Here is a 21,604-nt window from a genome sequence, read left to right as displayed (position 1 = left end):
TCACTTAATTCTGTGTATGATGAAAGCTGCAGATCAATGATGTATAAAGGGGAAGGATATTTGGTTTGGAAATTCTCAGTAGATTTAATGAAATTTATTCTGTACTCTTCAGCAAATACAGTCGGAAGATACTATTTGTAAACTTAATCTATTAACTTAATCTATTAATTTATCAATTTGCTGCAAAACTGTCAATTATGACAACAATCTCAACAAGTGCAGTTGTGAGTAAGCAGGAGCTCTGAGTTTATATTCCCTTGAATGAAGATGTTTTGTTTGAGCCATATTAATCTGCATTTTTAAGTATTCTGCCTACTAAGAGGAGATTTTTTAAATGCCTGTGGCTGTATTTGGAATTGCTCAGCAACCAAAACCCTTTTCAGAGGTTACCATCCTGGCAGCCTGGTCTCTCAACACTTGCCGTCACCATTTTATGTGAATGGAGCCAAACTTAAATTTTCCAACTTCGTACCTTAAAAAATATGGGGTTCTAATGCTGCTTACAAGAGCTACAAAATAGATGCATTGCCCTATTCCTACAAAATGACAGCCATGCATACCTAGAATAACCTTTATGTATGAGTGCATTGGCAAAGCTGTAATGTCTGAAAACATCTTTGGCTGAAAAATAATTGTCTTCATTTTGCAGTCTGACATCTCAAAGTGCCCACCAGATGGTGCTAATCCTGCCACAACAGCAAATATATTCTCTTAGAGTCTTCTGGGCACTCAGTCAATCAGTCTTTGTGGAGAATGCAGAATGCCTGTGTTAGACAGTGGTATGCTTCAAACAAGTGGTCTGTACGTGGGGCTTTCATATAGTGCAACACCAACTACACCCCAGTCCTTTGCATGTTTACCCAGGAGTAAGTCTCACCAGGTCCACATTCTCAAGAAAGCCTGCATAAAATTGAAGCCTGTGTTTTTTCCAGGAGCCCTGAATACAATGATGAACCCATTACATGACGCCTATTTGCCAAATAGTCTAAAAAACAAACCTGCTCTACACCAGTCCTAGGACCTGTAGTTCTATGAGAGGGTTAGGGATCACTGAAAAGAAATTCTCAGCTTCTGACCAAACTACAATCCCACAGATGTAAGGGCTGAAGCTGCGGCAGCTACTTTGATATAATACTGATGATATTAAAGCTGCAGAAGAAATCTAAATCCAAGAGAGGCAAACAAAAAAGTTACAGCATGCCTGTAATTTATCAAAACCAGAAAGTTTTATCTATTTTTACGGCTAAAATTATTATAATTTTATTTAAAAACTGCCAGACTTCATTCTTCCTTCTACTTTCCCCCTGAATTAGTACACTTCCACGCAGGGACTGATTTTCTTATTTCCCTCATTGGTGGTCTGACTGCACATAAATGGCACCAGCAATAGGATTCCCACATTGTAGATTCCTGCAGTTTCTCTGCCCTAGTCTCCTGGGAATGGCTGACGACCCCCTACGACGGGCCACAAGGGCTTTTGCAATATTTTAAATTAAAAAAACAGCACTAGTATAGCATCATTTGTTACATTTATTTATTTAAAATAGCTCTGAGCTACATTTCTTCTTTGCAGAAGTCAAGTGCAATGTTCTGTTTTTACTGTTAATCAAATGTATCATTTTATTACTATGTGACTGAATATGTTGTTCACCACCCTGAGACAGTAAATCTGAAAGTGGCACTACATAAATCAACCAATAAAATGAATGAATGAATGAATGAATGAATGAATGAATGAATGAATGAATGAATAAAGATGGCTTGCGATGGAAATAAAACAATGATTATGAAAAATACTTGATGTACCACAGTGGGCATAAAACAATAAAATCCCAATTAGGACTGCCAAAAAAAAAAAAGTAAATTTGTCAAATGGAGCTCTAAATAAAACTGTCTTCAACTGCCTCCAGGAGACTGACAGTGAGGGGGGCAGGTATGCTTCTCTGGGGAAGGTTGCTCCATAGTCGTGGAGGTACCACCACAAAGGCGCTCTCTCGTGTGCCCATGAGATGAGCTCCTTTGATTGGTGAGACAGTCAGGAGGGCCTTTCACTGTGATCTTAATTCCCAAGCAGAAACATTCGGGAGAAGACAGTCATAACAATATACTATTTTTAACTATAGGTGTAACAGGTTCTCTGTTTTTTTTAAACATCTCCAACTCCTTCCGCTGTGAAGGGAAAACACATAAGAAATTTACAATTTTTAAAATAAAAATTGAGAATTCTGAGAACTTGCTACACCTATTGTTACAGCAGTCAATTGATATAGCTATATTCTAGTGCCTAATTTTATTTAAAAAATCCCTTAGTGTGTATGTGTGTGTGTGGGGGGGGGAGGAAATGGCTATCGTGGGGACAAAGTCAGGGAATGGCTTCCATGTGGGAAAGAAAATCCACATCTTCTCACCCACACATCAATGATCCAAGCTTTACTGAGATATTTCCCAATACTTTCAAGCAAAATAGTTTGAAGAGGATCAGAGAAAAGACCAAAAAATTTTCCAAGGTGCATGAATGCACCATGATGCTGTGGGGAAGCAGAAAAAACCCACCTTTTAAAAGCATTGCACTCAGGTCAGGTCACCTGTGTAGATATGGCCTTAGGGTTTGCCACTAGGCTTTCCCCTTGCTGCTGCAGCTGCTGATGCAGCCCAGGGGTAACAGGGCTCACCACAATTTTCCAGGTCCAGTCTCCTGGCACTCCCCACCACACCACAGGCCCTTTTAAAGTTTTTGTTATAAATTAGTCTGATCAATTTTGCATGATACAGAAAGGTGGTGGAGGGAAATGGATAAGCTGAACTGTGTTTTTGATATGTTTTACTTATGTTTTTATTTTTAATTGTTGGAAACTGCCCCGAGCCCACTTGTGGGGAGGGGCAGGATAAAAATCAAATTATAAATAAATAAATTTTGCGATTGAGCATTGTTATAGCAATCTGTTTATCAAGTCCTCTGAATTTTCAGCTTTCATTTTTAAAGAAGAAAGTCTCGTCCTTTTGTTGCTGAGATATAAGAAGAAAGGCATGTCTCTACAACAAAATAACTCCTTTAAGTAATCCATATAGAAAAGGCAAGAGACTTTTGTGGCACAGAGTGGTAAGGCAGCAGACATGCAGTCTGAAAGCTGTGCCCATGAGGCTGGGAGTTCGATCCCAGCAGCCGGCTCAAGGTTGACTCAGCCTTCCATCCTTCCGAGGTCGGTAAAATGAGTACCCAGCTTGCTGGGGGGTAAACGGTAATGACTGGGGAAGGCACTGGCAAACCACCCCGTATTGAGTCTGCCATGAAAACGCTAGAGGGCGTCACCCCAAGGGTCAGACATGACCCGGTGCTTGCACAGGGGATACCTTTACTTTTTATAGAAAAGGCTTCTGTATCAGCTGGGGATGATTCTCTATTTTGCCATGTAGTATCATTGGGTTTCCTTTATAACTGTAAGGAAAGTTGTAGAAATGGGAAGTCTAGCACAGTTTCCTTAAAAGTCCATATTTACAGCAAAGCACACCAGGAATGCCTGGCTATATTTGCCTTATTTCTTCTTCCTTGTTAAAGGACTCTTAGATCTTTCTCTTTCACAAACTAAACTTTTTGAGAACCAACTGTCCAGGCTGTTAAAAACTATTTTGTACGTTCATCTCAGCAGGAAGGTAAAAAGGTTCAGGGTGACTGTTACTAATTGTGTATTTTTCTGGACATGTTTTTGGCAAACTTAGCTAAACACTGAAAACTGGTTGCTAACCATCAGTGACCCTGAACAGCTTGAAGGGACATGGTTAAGATTTTAATAGCCCTATAATATGCAGAGCGAGGTACTCTTAAGCCAACTCAATTCAAGGGGCTTAGGTGTGCCTAACTGTACAGGGTGAGGGTCTGCCATTTGTGAAGCAGATCATGTACTCTGGATCAAATATAAGCCCCTCTTACCTCTCTCTACCATGCAATAGATCTGCTTCAGCTGAAACAACCAAGAGAATCCCACAGCTAGGGGAAGAACTCTTCCCTCTCCATTATGCATACAGGTCAATATATGAATTAAAGTCCTACTAATTGCAGCACAGTCTGCACAGGACTTGATTCCAGGCAATGCTAAAAAAAATATATCCTCAGTTTGTTGAACTTCTTGCCACCCTGAATATCATTCTGGCTTTGAAAAGAAGACTCAAAGAAATCCTCCCAACTAGTTTGGTTGATATGTATGTTCAGTGTTAAAAAAGAAATATATTTCAAGGGCAGAGGGACTAGAAAAGCCACACACAGTCTCCTCTGGATGCTCCTACACAAACAGGAGAATGCATCTGTCTTCTAGTCTAGTAATCCTGTTACTGCCCTTCCGGGTATGAATGTTGCTTAGCTTCTGAATCCTGACAAGCTTCCAGTCCAAAGCTCTTTCTAGCTCTTCTTGAAACTCTTTACCTAGTTACCTATTCTATCTTGGTATTATCTTGGCATTCTAATCTTTTGAGGTCCTTCTCTGCTCCAAGTCTCACCCTGCCCAGGTTCCAACCCAAATTCTTCAAGGATTTTCTAGTCTGGAGTTGGCAAGGCTATCTGGTGTTTGCTTCTTGTGTTTATTTATTGAATTCCACACTCTTTGTGAAGCAATTCAAAATACTTTTTAAAAACACAAGTGTGCAACTTAATAGAAATAAAACAAATGTTATAGCGATTAACAGGCCAATAGCAATAAACAAGTCAGTTAAAAATCTTAGCCTATGATGTCTGCCTGCCTGCCTGCCTCCCTCTCACACACAAAATGAAAACCACCTTCAATTAAACACTTAGGTGAGAAGGAACACTTTAGCCTAGCATCTAAAACCTGCTAAGCTTGATGCTGGATGTACCCCCACCGGGAGGAAATTCTATAGAGGCAGCATCGGCATGGTAAAATCTGTCCTTCATAGTCCCTCCACCTTGCTTCTGAAGAAGAGCCTGTTCAGAAGATGTGCACTACATTACAGGAACTTATAGGAATCAGTCCTTTTATACGAGATTTTGAATGCAGGTTAGGAACCAGTGACTAGTGGTAAAGCATGTGTTGTGTACAAAGAGTTTCAGATTTCTAAAGAATCATGGAAGCATACTGGGAAGACCCTTCTCTACCTGAAACCCAAGGATGAAGAAAAATTGAGCTGCCCCTAGCAATGTGCCAAAAGAACAAAAAGGAAAAATGCCAGGTGAAAGATGACTGATGTATTATGCAAAGTCCCCAAGACAGGATTTCTCAACCAGGGTTTTGATGATACTTGATGATACTGGAATGGGTTTCCTGAATGGGTGGGAGTTAATTTGTTAAACATTTATTGAGTGATATGACCAAATGGCCAATGATGGGCCTGGAGGAGGTGGGAAAGGGAGGGGCCCCAGGTGGATGTATACATGGCTATGCTTCCCAACCATATTCTGCACAATTGCAACATTTCTGGGGTTTCTTGAAACCTGAAGAATGTTTCTGCACAGTAAAAAAGTTGAGAAAGGCTGCCCTCTCCCTTTCCAACACTAGGTGAATGTTGACTCCCCTTGACGAGGCCTGTACAGCGAAACGTGTAGGGACTTCGTATATTATGTCATCTATCCCCTGGCATTTCCCCCTTTTTGTTCTATCTGAACAGTCCCACCCCCTCCCCCCTGCAGCAATTGCTTATCACAGGAGACAATACTGAACTAGATACTATTGTACAAGTTGGTACAGTTTCATATGTTTGAAGATTAACAATGGTAAAACACAACCAACTGGTATATATGCCCTGTTTACACAGGGAAAAGTGAATGCTGATGTCATTCATGCAGCCTCATTATATTGCTAGCAACCAAGAGTTCATTAATTGTACAGTCAACCTGGCTTTGGAGTATTGGATGGGCCTGGGATCTGCTTATGTTTTGTCAATGTTTTTACCATTTTACCTGAAACATTCCTCAGGCTTTGAGAACACCCAGAAGTTGTGCGATCATGGTTAGGAAGCATAGCCGTAGACATACCCACTCAGGGACTCTCCCTTTCCCACCCTCTCCAGGCCCATCATTGGCCATTTTGGGAGTGGAGGGTTGACATGACCATATATGATCATAAAGATAAAGGTATCCCCTGTGCAAGCACTGGATCATGTCTGACCCTTGGGGTGACGCCCTCTAGCGTTTTCATGGCAGACTCAATACGGGGTGGTTTGCCAGTGCCTTCCCCAGTCATTACCATTTACCCCCCAGCAGCAAGCTGGGTACTCATTTTACCGACCTTGGAAGGATGGAAGGCTGAGTCAACCTTGAGCCGGCTGCTGGGATCAAACTCCCAACCTCATATGCAGACAGCTTCAGACAGCATGTTGCTGCCTTACCACTCTGCGCCACAAGAGGCTCTCTTATATGATCATATCACCTAATAAATATTTAACAAATTTAAAAAATATATAAACAATTAATTAACTCCCACCCATTCAGGAAACACTTTCGGGGCTGTCAAGAAACTCTAGAGTTTCACAAAAACCCAGGGTTTCACGAAAGCCTGGTCTACGGCAAAGAACTTTGACCTACCATCATTATACTACATAAGATATCATGCCTACAGATTCCCAAATCGCACATGCAATATAAACTGCAGGAAGGCTTAAATGCAGTTGTGAATCATGCACTGACATCAATTGATAAGAAACATGGTACAACTGATTCAAAATGGCCAGTGTTTCACAGGTCAGAAACCAAAAGGGTGCATCACTACAATGGGCTGAAAGATGCTCTAATATGGCTGGACTCTGCCATGTGTCCACTGTAAATGCTCTTCATTCAGGGCAGGAAATGAAACAACTATCTTTGAACTTTCTATACATTTGTACTAAAGATGGGCAAAATGTCTTTTCAAGATAATTTGAATAATAATATTATATTTATATTATATTATATTATAACTGCTCATAGACCAACAAAGATTTATTCCAGGCATGCGCTTTCAAGTGCAAGCACTCTTCGTCAGGCTTGAAAGCTCATGCCTGGAATGAATCTTTGGTGGCCTTAAAGGTGCCACTGGACTCTGATTTTGTTGCTTCAGACAAATCAACACGGCTACCCACTTGAATCTATGCTCATGGTGTAGATACTCATTCTACTCTTGCTTTTGGTAAACAGATTTGGAAGGTTTTTTTTGGGGGGGGGAATTCATCTGAAGCAACAATGGGACACAATGTTCAGCAATGTCTCCCGAAGGCCACTTTCAACTCACTTAAAATAGTGTTTCCTGTCTCTAGTCTAACATATATTTTTCATGCAGAAGCAGAAAGTGCAAGTTTTGATTTAAGGGCCACTTGGAAAAGCATCATACAGTCATAAGAGATCAAAAAGGCCATCTAGACCACATCACAGTGTACCGCCTTCAATCAGGGAACAAAGGAACGGCAGAAAAAGCAAAACAAGTGGTTCATTTAAGCTATTGTATTAAACCAGAAGGGTTGGGTTTGCCTTGGGTCAGTGGCAGAGCACCTGCCTTGTATTCAGAAAGTCCCAGGTTCAATTTCCTGACAGATTCAGTCTCAGGTAGGAGACTGTTAGGGAAGACTGTTGACTGAAATCTTACAGAGCCAGAAAGCCAGTTAGGTGCCATGGAGAAGTGGATTTGATTCCTCACTCCTCCATGTGCAGCCAGCTGGGTAACCTTGGGCTAGTCACAGTTTCTCTCAGAGCTCTCTCAGCCCCACCTACTCACAGGGGCGTCTGATGTGGAGAGAGGAAGGATTGGTGATTGTAAGCCACTTTGAGACTCCTTTGGGTAGTAAAAACCAGAAGACAAAAAAAAACCAAAAAACAGCTCTTCATCTTCTTCAGAGTAAGCACTGAGCTAGATGGGGCAATGTAAGCACTGAGCTAGATGGGGCAATGGTCTACCTCAGAATTAGGCAACTTCAATGTCATATCCCCCAAAGAGCACTATGCTCAACCAATTCCAACTGGCTGGTGATCCCTGGCTCCAAGAAATCATGTCTGGCCTCAACTCTGTCCTGGCCCATACCTGGTGGAATGAGCTCGGAAAGTGAGCACGCAAAATGGATCTCTTCTGCTCGGCTTTTGGTTGGGGCCAATGAGCTGCTAACGTCTGCTGGGACCCCTAGAGCCCCCCCCCCCAGTCAAACTTAACCTGACAATCTGTTAAATTAAATTAAGGCTACATGTTCAAATGGTTAAATGGTTAACAATTAAATGTTTTAATCATCACAATCTATTTAATTTAACTTTTGAAGCATTTGTATCTCATCTGTACACTGGAGCTATGTATATTGAGCCATTTTGTAAACCGCCCCGAGCTGCAAGGGAAAACAAACAAACAAACCAATAAATAAATGTGTTCATATGCATGTTTCTATATGGATGGCTTTCCATAGCATCATAAGTGTGAGTTTTAGTTTTGCTAACGAAAGGTGACCCACCTCCTTCTTTACCAACACCCAAGCAGCCCTTCAGTTCCTGTAGTGAAATAGACTTGTCCTTGTTGATGTCACAATAGTCTGTGAAGCGTCGTGCACATTTCTTAGGTTTGGCTTTCTTCTTGACATAGCGCTTCAATGGCTTCATCTCCCTCTTGCTGATGTCACTGCTGCTATTGTTGTCCAGCTGACTGAAGTACCAGTGCACCACCCGTTCCTCCAATGTGTGGCTGGGATCCGGCTCTGAAAACCTTGAAACACAGCACAAAGACCCTCATGGGACTCCAGAACACTGCTGAGCAGACCAAACACTTGACACGCATTTGAAGGATTCTTTAGGTTCCACAATACTAGATGCCTGCTTGGAGGGATAAATGTTCTTTTGGAATCACCTGGAGCAGCCCCTTCCGCAGGCATCTGGAAGCACTTGTTTAGAATGTACAACTCTGCCTTTAAAAGCCATCAGATGCACACCTAAGCAGATAGATGATACCTAGTAAACACGATGGGGAGGTTGAAAGGTTTGTGGCAGTGGAGAGGTGAACCTGGAAGGACTGTGAAGTCCAAAGAATGGTGGGGAAAATGGTGTCTCATGTATACCACTAGGTAGTTGGAAATATGTACTATCTTATAAGATTTTATTCTTAAAAGTTTTCCCCCAAAAAGTATATGTGAAATAGAATTATGTCCAGATAAATGCATTTACACTCCATCAGACAGATCCTCATAGGATACTCCTTGTACATTTAAAAACCTGGAAGGGTTGACTCACTAAGATAAGACTGTGGGTTAGGTATACCTTGAACAACCCCCTTGTGCATGCTTGCTAATGCAACACCATAAAAATAACATAAGATACACAAAATCATACACAGTAAGCAGGAATCACAAGTGATTATGAAATGGATCCAGTGCAAAGTACTCGTTCAAACATCTTGAGTGGAATACAACCTGGAATACTACTTAAGACAGTCAATATCAAATTGTATAAATAATAAACTAGCAGCAACATATTAAGACACAACAGTTGCTTCAGTTGTGCCACTGTAGATCCATCAAGATAAAAATACCTATTTCTCCAAAAACACAGTGTGTCTAAACACAAGGTTCAACTGTACAAGATACAAATATTTCTTTCATAAAATGCTATATTAATGAACAATGCAAAATTAACTGGAAATATGACTTGGTTTCATATCCCAGCTTTCTGTACAACTGATTTAAGATGAGTTTGTTCTTGTACTGATGTAATTTTTGTTCTATTGTTGATGTAAGTCAGCATTTTATAGAATAAAACTTCCATATTAGTCTCAGCCAAATCCTTCAGGAAAAGGGAGAGAAAAAGATAACACCGAGTCAGCCACTTTCTAGGATACTATTTGCCTACATGACACCACTAACACCAGCCACATGAAAGGCCCTCAAGACTGCTGCTCTTGCAGAAAAGGTGTAGTAAATTTACCCTGAGAGAGAAAGAACACAAGGAAAACCACCATCACCAAGAAAGCACACCATACATTCAGAAACACCTTCAGAAGTCTCTGGAGTCTCCTTCTCTTGACCGCATCAAAACTGGGAAATAACTCACAGGAAGGAGGGCAATTAGTAATTTATACATGCTAGGGACAGCATCATCTCTCCCCTCCTCAGGTCATTGTTTACCTTAAGTCATCATTTCAGGAAAAACTTGGCAGAAGCCAGGCTGTTATCTCCCTATTGCTGGGGTAGCACAATATGTCCACAGAACACAGTGAGATATGGGGCCTAGGCTATTAAAAGTGCTGACCTGGGAGCCATGGATTCTGGGTTCCATCTGCTGCACGACAGGACAACCTTTGGTCAATTCTGGTCCAATTTTGGAATAACTTAGAAGATGCTCTAAAGCAGGGGTAGTCACCCTATGGTCCTCCATATGTTCATGGACTACAATTCCCACGAGCCCCTGCCAGCATTTGTGGGAATTGTAGTCCATGAACATCTGGAGGACCAAAGGTTGACTACCCCTGCTCTAAAGGACACCCCCACTCTGCCATGGAAGCTCACTGGGTGACCCTGGGCCAGCTCCTCTCTGTTTTAGCTTCATCTACCTCACAAAAAGAGCCTCTTGTGGCGCAGAGTGGTAAGGCAGCCGCCTGAAAGCTTTGCCCATGAGGTTGGGAGTTCAATCCCAGCAGCCGGCTCAAGGTTGACTCAGCCTTCCATCCTTCCGAGGTCGGTAAAATGAGTACCCAGCTTGCTGGGGGGTAAACGGTAATGACTGGGGAAGGCACTGGCAAACCACCCCGTATTGAGTCTGCCATGAAAACGCTAGAGGGCGTCACCCCAAGGGTCCGACATGACTCGGTGCTTGCACAGGGGATACCTTTACCTTTACCTTTACCTCACAAAAAGATGTGTGAAATAAAGGAGAGGAGAAATGTATGTGCTGCTGCCCTGAGCACTTGGGAGGAGGAGGAGAAGAATAAAAATATGCCAAATTGATTGGACCAAGGCCACACAAGGAAGGGGGGAGTTAGGGGTTTAACTCCCCTCAAAAGATTAAATAAAAGAAATACTACAACGAAAACCTATTAACAAAGGTAGGAGGTAGAAAAGGAGTTTGAAAATTCAAGAAAAAGTGAGAAAGAACTAATTAAGAAATTTCACGAAGGTTTTGGAATGTATCATAGCCACACAGGCCACTTTTAAAATCCTGTGCAAGGGCATGACTAGGACTGAACTAATCCCTCTCTTTGTGACCAAACATAGCAGCTGTGTAGTGATTAGAGAGTGGCAAACTCTAATCTGGAGAACTGGAGTTGATTCTCTGCTCCTCCCCATGCAGCCAGCTGGGTGACCTTAGGCTAGTCACAGTCCTGCTAGAGCTATTCTTACAGAGCAGTTCTGTTAGAACTTTCTCAGCTCCACCAACCTCACAGGGTGTCTGTTGTGGGGAGAGGAAGGGAAGATGATTGTAAGATGTTTTGGCACTCCTTCGGGTAGTGAAAAACAGGGTATAAAAAACAGCTCTTTTCTGTTTGAACTCTCCCCAAATGCAATAGAGTAGATTGAAAACTTGGATCACAGTTTGAGTCCAGGGGCACCCTTAAGATCAAGAGTTTTATTGAAGGTATGAGCTTTCATGTGCAAGCATGCTTCTTCAGATATATTTGCATGTACACGAAAGCTCAATACAATACAAAAATATTGTTCTTGCCATTTCTATAAAGAAAATAAACCCACAAATATTACTGGAGCAAGAGATGTTTGGAAAGTAGATAAGTATCTCAGTTTAAAACAAGCACAAGCAGATCCCACAAAAGCATCTAAAAATGAGTCAGGGGCATGCTGTGATAGTGTAGTAAATCCTCTTTAGAGGAGTGGGAGGGAAGAGGTGTTAATTCTGCTGGACCTGCCACATTGGCCCTGGGTTCTGCTAGGCTTCTCAGATTTGACATTGGTTGTGTTGAGTTGAATTGTTTACTTGCCATATCGTCCATGGTCTGCTGGGATTCTCTAATTTGGCATTGGTTCTCTTGAGCTTGTTGGTTCTCTTTGCACTGAGAGGCTATTTAAGAGGGGTTGCTCTTATATGCATTTGGTTGTTGGCTTTTTTGATTTTTTCTCTCCAGTGGGAAACAACAGAGACAAGTAAGATGGCTGGACACACCATGTTCAGTAGCCGGTTGAACTTGGCTCTATGGCCAATTTACTTGGAACATGGAGGAGGGTCGTTAGTGGACAGGCAGCACCAGATCTCCTGCAATGTTGGTGTAATAGTGTTGAAAAACACACACTTCAGCCCCCCTCTGAAAATGTCCCTATTAGAGAATAATGGAGCTCAAATAATTCTGGAAGAAATATATCCAGAAATAGTATTGTGGGGCCCAAATAGCAGTATTTAATCCTTTTCTGAAATCAAATGTGAAAAGTGCCATTTTAAAATATTTTATTTCTAGACTGCCCTTCCCTGGCTGGCTCAGGACTGTTGACAACAAAATTTAAAATATTTAAATGTCGTAATAAAACATTTTTACACCAATAAAATCATAAAAATCACCTCTTTTAAAAAGTTGTCCCTTTGAGGGTTGCATAGAGCTTGGATTGGCCCAGATATTATTCTTTTGGCCTCAATCAAAGGCCTGGTGGAAGAGCAGCATTTTCTAGGCCCTCTGGAATTGTTTGAGTACCTGTAGGGCCCCGGTCTCTTCAGGAAGTAGGATGGGCCAGAGACAAAAAGGCCATGACCTTGGTCAATGTCAGTTTTATCTCCTTGGTCCATGAGCAGATTTTGGCTGCTAAATCTTAATGCTCTTTGGGGGAGTAGAGAGTGCACATCCTCACTGCTTTCCCCTCCTAATCATTTTTGAAATATAACACAGCCCAAAGGGGGCACTATTTCCCCTAGTAGCTCACACATATTTCCATGAAATTTACATTGGGAAAAGCACATGGGGATATAACAGTTTTCACCATATCCTATGGTTCCCCCTTCCTTTTATGAACTGCTCTTTAGAAGAGTATGAGAGAATAGACCCAGGCATGAATCTCCAACATTTTGGACTTTTAGTGCACATTTTAAAATGATCTTTGGTTTGATAATGGCAGGACTGAATCTGCACTTCTAGATCCTGCTGAGATGCTTGTTTTGTTGTTGTTTTTTTTGGTGCTTTATTGTTAGCCTTGAGTTGAATTGTTTACGTTAATTAATCCTGCACAGCCTGCTTGTCTCAGATAATGAACATGAAGTGTTATGCATATGCTAAGTAGCACTATTATCTCTGAAAGTATCATCCATACAATAATCTTTTTAAAAAGTTGGCTGCAACAATCTCAGCTTTAAACTCTTTAGAAACGCCAGTTATTGTAGGTATAAATTATCTGGCAGGGGTATCAGAAGCTTACTGTCTGCCAAGGGAACATCTTTGAACAATTGAAAACATGTTAAAACTTGCTGTGGAGTGACAGTTTCCAGTCCCACTTTCAAGAGAAGAAAAGAAAGAGAGAGGGAAGATGAAGAATACAAATTAAAAGAAGAAGAGCTGGGGCTTTGTATATATATATACCTGAAGGAGTCCCAAAGTGGCTTGCAAACACCTTTCCCTTCCTCTCCTCACAAGAGACTCCCTGTGAGGTAGGGGAGGCTGACAGAGCCCAAGGTTAAGTAGCTGGCTGTATGTGAAGAGTGGAGAATCAAACCCGCTTCTCCAGGTTAGAGTCCACCACTCTCAACCACTACACTATACTGGCTCTAAAAGCTGCAACAAGGCAACAAGAAGATGATGAAACAAGTTGGTGCAGAGGGAAATAGAACCTTTAGTATCAGAGTCATAGAATCAAAGATTAATAGAGTTGAAAGGGCTCTCCTGGGTCATCTAGTCCCACCCCCTGCACTTTGTAGAACACTCACATCCCTATCGCTCATCCACTGTAAACTGCCACTCCCTTGAACCTTCACAGAATCAGCCTCTTCATCAGATGGCTATCCAGCCTCTGTTAACAAATTCCAAAGATGGAGAACCCAAGACCTCCCGAGGAAGCCTGTTCCACTGAGAAACCGCTTTAACTGTCAGGAACTTCTTCCGGATGTTTAGACGGAATTTCTTTTGAATTAATTTCACCCCATTGGTTCTGGTCCATCCCTCCAGGGCAAGAGAGAACAACTCTGCTCCATCTTCTATATAGCAGCCTTTTAAATACTTGAAGATGGTTATCAGATCCCCTCTCCATTGTTCTCCAGGCTAGGGGGTTGGACTAGATGGCCTGTATGGCGCCTTCCAACTCTATGATTCTATGATTATATGATTCTAAACATATCAAGCTCCCCCAATCTTTCTTCAAATGTCTTGGTTTCCAAACCCCTCACCATCTTTGTTGCTCTCCTCAGGACATGATCCAGTTTGTCTACATCCCTCTTCAACTGTGATGCCCAAAACTGAACACAGTACTCCAAGTGAGGCTGAACTAGAGCAGAGTACAGCGGTACCATCACCTCCCATGATCTGGACACAATACGCCTTTTGATACAGCCCCAAATCCCAGTTGCCTTTTTAACCACCAAATCACACTGCTGACTCATGTTCAATGTATGGTCTACTAAGACTCCGAGATCCTTTTCGCACATACTACTGCCAAGACAAGACTCCCCCATCCTATATTGGTGTCTATGGTTTTTCCTACATAAATGAAGAACTTTACATTTGTCCCTACTGAATTTCATTTTATTCAGTTTAGCTCACTTCATGAGCCTATCAAGATCATCCAATATTCTAATTCTGTCTTCTGTTATGTTTGCTACCCCTCCCAGCTTAGTATCGTCTGCAAATTTGATAAGTATCCCCTCTAATCCCTCATCTAGACCATTTATAAATATGTTGAACAACATAGGAAGGTACTTCCAAGGGTCATCTAGTCCAACCCTCTGCACAATTCAGCCCCTCACAACTACCTGTCTACCCACAGTGACCCCAATTTCATGCCCAAATGATCCTTCCCCCCCAAAAAAAAACCCCTCCAGAATTCAGCCTGGCCTGGAAGGAATTCACCTACCACCCCATAGTGGCGAACAGCAATTCCCTGGGTATGCAAGGAAGGGCCACAAGAGACAAACACGGGCACATCCCTTCCTGCCCCCCCTACTCACAATCTGCCTAAGTTTATAAAATAATTGTACAATCCCTATGTGTTCCATGCACAGCTTTATCAGGGGGAATCTTTCAAGTTCTTTTTGGTTCAGTTGCCATATATATACACTTACACAGAGTTACTGTAATCAAGTGCATTAAACTGAGTATATGAAATGCATAGGGGTTGTACAATTATTAAAGATTCTATTTCCCTCTGTACCACATAGGTTCTTCATCTTAATAATTGATAGAACCACAAAAACATCTTGTTAAAACAGTTAAAACTGTATAATGGCAACGTTGTTGTTAATTGTGAAGTCATGTCCAACCCATTGCAACCCTATGGACAATGATCCTCCAGGCCTTCCTGTCCTCTACTATTCCCTGGAGTCCATATGACAATAGTAATGACAATAGTAAACATTTCATTTTATTTTTTCTTTCAAGTTTTTTTGTTTCGTGTTTGTCCTTTTTCATGTTTAGTAACTTTTATTAATATACGGTTTCATTGGTGGGTAGCCATAGGATGGGTAAATGGGCCAAAATCACCCACAATTATGTGGACCTTTTTGATAGGAACACACAGCACCAGGATCTATGTAGCAAATTGGTTGTGGAACAAAAAAACGCCATTTTAAATAGTGGAATTTGTTGTTATGCATACCTGCCTTTGTAGTGGAATCCAGTTGCGTTTCTATCGTTTCCCACAGGTTTCCGGTCTCGGCAAAAATCGCTAGCCAGGAAGTGATATTGCTGAGCTTTGTCCCGCCCCTGGCCGTCAATCAAACGAGCAGCCAATGGGCGGCCGTTATCATGCTCCCAAAAAGCCCCTTTCCCTTTAAGGAAGGTTTAAAAAAAAACACGTTGCAACGAATCTGCGTTGATTCGTTGCAACGGAGAGACCCATCTAGCTAGCAGGTGGTGTTTGAGCTGTCGTTTCACCGTTGCCACGCTCCCCCCGAGTGAAAAAAAAATACCCCCCCCCCGCACGGGCGCGATTTTTGGCCGAAAATAGAGTGAAAAATAAGGGGAAAATAAACCAGCAAACGGGGCTGTGTGTTGCTTGGTGCTTGGTGACTTTAAACAGCTCTGGGGAGGGACTGCAGCAGGGGAAGCCTTGCTGTGTAAACGAAGGCTCGCCAGTGCATTGATCTCCGCTCGCTCCGAGAAAAAAAATGGCGATCGCTTCTCCGGAAGATCAGAGGAGAGAGCCAGGGGGGGGGACTTTGCAGAAACCGCAACAATGGTAACGCACAGAACTTTCCCGCTAGTGTTGCAGATTGGTTGCAGGAGTGTAGCGCTTTCCGGAGGGTGAATCCACTTTTTGGAATTTCCCTGAAAGCACTACAACGAAGCGCTTTTTGCAGATCGATTTCAGGAGTGTTGCAGATTGTCAACGACGTTGTGCATAACAGCACATCAGTAGCGATTTCAATTTGCAACCATTGTGCAATTTTGAACGAGTGCGGAATGGCCCACAGTCTCTACAGAGCCAGGCAATTTCACACAATACCCGAGGAATGTTGCTAGCTATCCCCCAAAACTGTTTGTGCAAGTATTTGTCACAAGGGAAATGCCAATAATCAAATGTTAGGATTTTTTTTAATTAAAGGGGGGAAATGAGGAAATTGGTATCATCTTTATTTCAATTTCTTATTTTTCTTTGTTTCCCTTTTAATCTCCCCTCTACTATAGGCAGTTGTCTTTTGATTTCAAGGCTAATCACTGCTTTTGGGACAAAAGAGGGTTATGTTAAAGAAACTGCAATAAGAGCACATATTTATTTTCTTAGTTTGCCTTCTGCCTAGCAAAAGGACCAGAGGTTTAACCTCAGAATAGGATATATCCAGACAAAACAAAAAAATTATGACTCATTACTTTGGACATGGCTTATGAACAAATATTTTCCTACTAAAGTTTTTGTGCTTAAAGTCTGTCATCAAATGAAACACAGCCACAAACCGACTCATCTGACATTCTGTATACCACACACTCTCAAAAACAATTGCTCACATCTGCTGGGATGATGTTACGTTTTGTAATTCAACAGTTATTTTCTTTTCAGAAATGCCAGGTAACTTTCCAGCAGTGCAGCCTAAGCATTTTAGTATGGTTCTAACTCTGGTTAGAATTGCACTCCAAGACTTCCACATTATAGATTTTCTACATGGAAAGCATTTATATGTTGCATTGCCAAATGTTATACTTCATGCAGATATAGTGAAATGCGGACATGCAACAAACTACATGTGGATTTTATTTCCTGATACACAGAAGAGGTGATGTGCTTGAAGAGACTCTCACAGGTTAATTTGTAAATTTACAGATGGAGGGGTTGCTTCATGTTAATAACAGAAGGCAAGACCTCCAGTCCTATTGAAAGTTAACAGAAGAACATTCATGTCTGCAACTCCTCCTCTGTAGATCACACGCTCTATGGCAAGGAAGTGCCCTTTGAATATCACAGATCAACCTGTGCAAATGTGATGACCCCATCTTTCCCATAACATGCAAAGGGCTGAATGGCACCAATATTTTAGAAAATGATCCCCAATCTTTATGATCCTGTGGGCACCTTTGGAATTCTGACACATTGTGGTAGATACACCCACAAAATGGCTGCCACAGGAGATGGAGCTAGCCACAAAATGGCTATTGTGGTGAAGACTCTTGTTGTGGTATCAGCTGCTACCAAAGCAACGCTTTAAAAACTATGCACAGCCAATCACATCTCCCACAACCAAACATCCTTGCTGGGCAAAAGCCCCATCTGCCCTCCCCCCCATTGTCTCAAAACACTTGGTGGATACCAGGAAAGGTGTTGGGAGACACCATGATGCCCATGGACACCACATTGAAGATTCCTTTTTTAGAAACTGCAATTGTTTTCTTTAATTCCTTTTCTTTCTTGGCAAGAAAAAAAGACAAAAGGCAAAATTTGGGGTATGACCAGGATAGAGTGAAGCGCACAGATGTTTATATCTGAATAGTCCCATGCCATAAGAGATCAAAAAGATGCCTGAGAACCTTTTAACTACTGCTGCTGTTCACCTCCCTTGAATGCTTAAATAGCATCTTCTCCCTTCCCATTTTCACTATCTGCTGACAAAGTAAGCTTGTAAGAAAAGTCCTTTTTGACATCAAGTTGTAGAAACCAAGGCCTTCATAAAAGTAAGATATCAGCAAGTTGAGGGTTTATTTTAACATATGGACTTTCTCTTTACTTTTAACTTCCCCAGAAATGTCTAAGTCCTTCTAGCTTATTTTTAAGAAGGCTGTTTACAATGGCAGAGAGACTGAAATTCAAATAACTAAGGATGCCGGATACTCTCTAGAGCTTTTCTTCACCTCTGACATGCTATATTTGATACAATAAAATTACAAAAACTGAATTCAAGCCATTTTTAACTTGGGAGGAAAAATCCATTTCCTAGAATAGAAGAGTTTGGGGTTTTTTTTAAACTGGAATTCATGCACACAAGTAGGTTTTTATCAGAAGCTCATAAATGCACTAAAGTGTTGCATGTTGGATTTCTGAAGTATCAGCACACTGCTGAACTTCAGTTCACAAACATCTAGACACCAATGTGCTATACAAGTTATAAAGATCAAATTAAAATGTCTTGTAAAAAGCCTTCCCCAATCCTGAACAACCAATATAGCTGGGCGTGAGATGTCATTTGTCATGGGAAACTGATGGCTGTGTTGCCCATTCCCACCCGGCAACTACTCATTCCCCACCCAATGTCTGATCAGAATCCTCATCATGCCTATTCAGTGGTGCTCACTCGCAAGACAGTGCAGGACTGCATTGTCACAGTACAATCCTAAACAGAGTTACACCCATCTAAATCCATTGGAAGTCTAACTACTTAGGTTTGCATTGTTACAGAGAGTTCATAATAGACAATTGTCATCAACAACAACATCCACTGGCGTCTTGCCTGTGTGAACAAAACCATCAAGCATCGAACCAGCACAGATACAGCTTTTACATCTACTCCATAGAGTCCAGTCAAATATTCAGCTATGAGTCGTCACCATCAAATGAAATCATGTTGTGTACATGATTGCAGGAACTAGGCCTGCGTGTATCAGGGAGAGTATGGGCAGATAAAACCTTCACCATCATCATTAGATGATATGAAAACCACACAACAATACATTTTCCTGATTGTACTACTTCTGGAGTTTCTCAAAGCCTGAAGAATGTTTCAGAGGTCTTTCAAGCCATAAAAAAATTGAGAAAGGCTGGGTTAATTTCTCATTTTGTGAATAGTGATACTTTTCAGGTCCTTGGGAGAGTACATGACAGTGGCTATTGCAGTTTATTCTAGCAGACTCTGGAATGGAAATGTCCCTTTTGTATGTCTATATTAGAATAAGAAAAGACTACAATTCAGAAAAGGAGACACAGCCCACCTAACGATTTTTGTTTCATTTTAGTTTACCTTTAACTCCTTTCAGACTCACCTTCCACCTCCAGCAGGTGCTGCTGAGTTAATGGCCTGTACCATGTCTGTTGTCAGAGCATCCAGTAAGCTAGTAATAAATTCTACTTTCTTCCCTTCTGGGCAGCCTGCAAAAGGAAGAAAAGGGTTCCTTTGAAAATATGACCCAAGGGCCACATCTACATTATAGTGTAAGCTACTTCAGTTTGACTGCAATTTGAATGGTTGTTGTTAACTTTACATTTACAGAATGTGTATTATCAATATATCTAATTCTCAACATTGTCTAATCTGTGGAAACTTAAATATTCTCAGTCTAACCTACCTCACCAAGTTGTTGTGGGAATAAAATGGAGGAGAAGAAAATTGTATAAACTGCTTTTGGTCACCATTGTGGAGAAAGGTGGAGCATAAATGAAATAAATAAATCTCAAATTAGTCAAAGATGGTGGCAGACAAAAAAAATACGTTGGTTGGTGTGTAGGAAGGACAGAAAGAACCACGGGAATGTGAGAAAGTGGGAGTTCCCAGAATGGGGGCAACAGGAAAAAGTGTTGGGAGGGGGATACAAGGGAAAGTGAAATGCCCCCCCCCCCTCAAGTCATTGAGGGTTTCTCATAGCACAACTGTACCTGGTGGCCACACTGTACAATGGGCCCATAGTTTTAGCACAACTGGCCCATAAATTTACCATGTAGAGGTGGCAAGGGGGAGGGAAGTCTAGAAAACTGAAGATATGGGACAGATAAAAGTAGGCTGGCTGGTGGGTGGGAAGGAGGAGGATGTTGTTGTTTTTGTTGTTGTTGTTATTTAATTTATTACCTGCCACTCCCAAGCAGGCTCATAGTGGGTTACAGATGTCCAGTTAAAACCCCCATTAAAAACCCTATTAAAATGGACAAAAATTAGAGATACAGTAGTACAACAACCCAACAACATGGCAGACCTCCCCCATCCCCAACCCCTACTTCTAGAGGCAGGAGGCAGAAGAGATGAAGTAATCAAGTTGCAGCTTAATACCAGGGGGGCCCCATTGATCTTCCCCCACTGCCCCAGCCTCAACTGCAGACCTGGCAGAAGAGCTCCATTTTGCAGGGCTTGCGGAACGCTGGAAGGGCCTGCATGGCCCACAGCTCACCTAGGAGCTCATTCCACCAGGTCGGGGCCAGGATCAAAAAGGCCCTGGCCCTGGTTGAGGCCAGACATGCTTCTTTGGGGCCGGGAACAGCCCCAAATATGTGGGCTGCCAGGGAAGGGAATGCTGAAATAAAGGGGAATTATTAATGAGATACTCCACACAATCCTTGTGGGTCCCTCACTTGTACCCCTTTATCACTAAAATCTGAGATATAGTTTTTTTTTTTTAATGTGGTACAAATGTCCCATGGGCCAAAGAACTGCCTACCTGTAAAGCCTGTGAGATCACTGTAAATAAATGTACACTCATACATTTCCAGGACAGAAAAAGCATGATTGTGTAAATGGATTCATTCTGTGTAGTTTTGAAACAAAGAAAAAGCTCTCCAAACAAGACAGAAAAGAGGAAAAGAGACCTCAATGCCCAACTATGCCAAATCATGATAGCCACAACTCAGGTAGACATGAAATTCTAAACACAGAGATTTTTAAATCACAAGGACACGTCCAGAGAGCTAGAAGCAGTGTGGCTCTTTCTCTCTTCCATGTTCTCCAGCCCTTCAGCAACCTAGGGGTTGGGGCCCTCAGGAACACTGTGGGATGTAACACAAGAGAAGAAATATGTGCTTGTTTGAATACCATTCTCAGTGTCAATGTTTGCTTTCCTGTGTTCAAAATGGCATGACTGTATTCACCCAGACCCAATTTCTGTGAGAATCAATACTAAGTTACATATCTGAGGAATCTCTAGAGGACTGAAATGTGGTATATGAAAAATAGACCATTAGCAGATTGTTCTCAGTGCACATATCAAATTGCCTTCAATTGCTCATAAGTCAAAAGATGGAGGAGTATCGGAAACCAGTAGTCATGCATGTGAGACTGAGTATCTGAATATGAATGCTGGGTTGAATATCAGCCATACTCATGTCTTCCTCATTTTTCTATATATCAGGTTTATCAGAAATGAGAAGAGGCAGGTAATCAGTCAGCAGTGCCTTCCGC

At 41.8% G+C, this 21,604-nt stretch overlaps 1 protein-coding gene across 2 annotated transcripts in view; it reads right to left on the bottom strand.

Annotated features, from left to right (window-relative positions):
• SMOC1 (SPARC related modular calcium binding 1) overlaps positions 1–21,604 on the bottom strand; it is a 117,943-nt gene that overhangs the window by 9,006 nt on the left and 87,333 nt on the right. For both annotated transcript variants that reach the window (XM_077322616.1, XM_077322617.1), the window contains exons 10-11: positions 19,485–19,590; positions 8,410–8,657 (exon numbers count right to left, since the gene is read on the bottom strand). In XM_077322616.1, the coding sequence (XP_077178731.1) occupies positions 8,410–8,657; positions 19,485–19,590 (354 nt within the window). The remainder of the gene's footprint in view (positions 1–8,409; positions 8,658–19,484; positions 19,591–21,604) is intronic.

This window comes from Paroedura picta, chromosome 2 (genome assembly GCF_049243985.1).
Source record: "Paroedura picta isolate Pp20150507F chromosome 2, Ppicta_v3.0, whole genome shotgun sequence".
NCBI lineage: Eukaryota > Metazoa > Chordata > Lepidosauria > Squamata > Gekkonidae > Paroedura > Paroedura picta.
The sequence above is the reverse complement of the archived record's forward strand: the minus strand, read 5'-3'. Positions and strand labels throughout refer to the sequence as shown.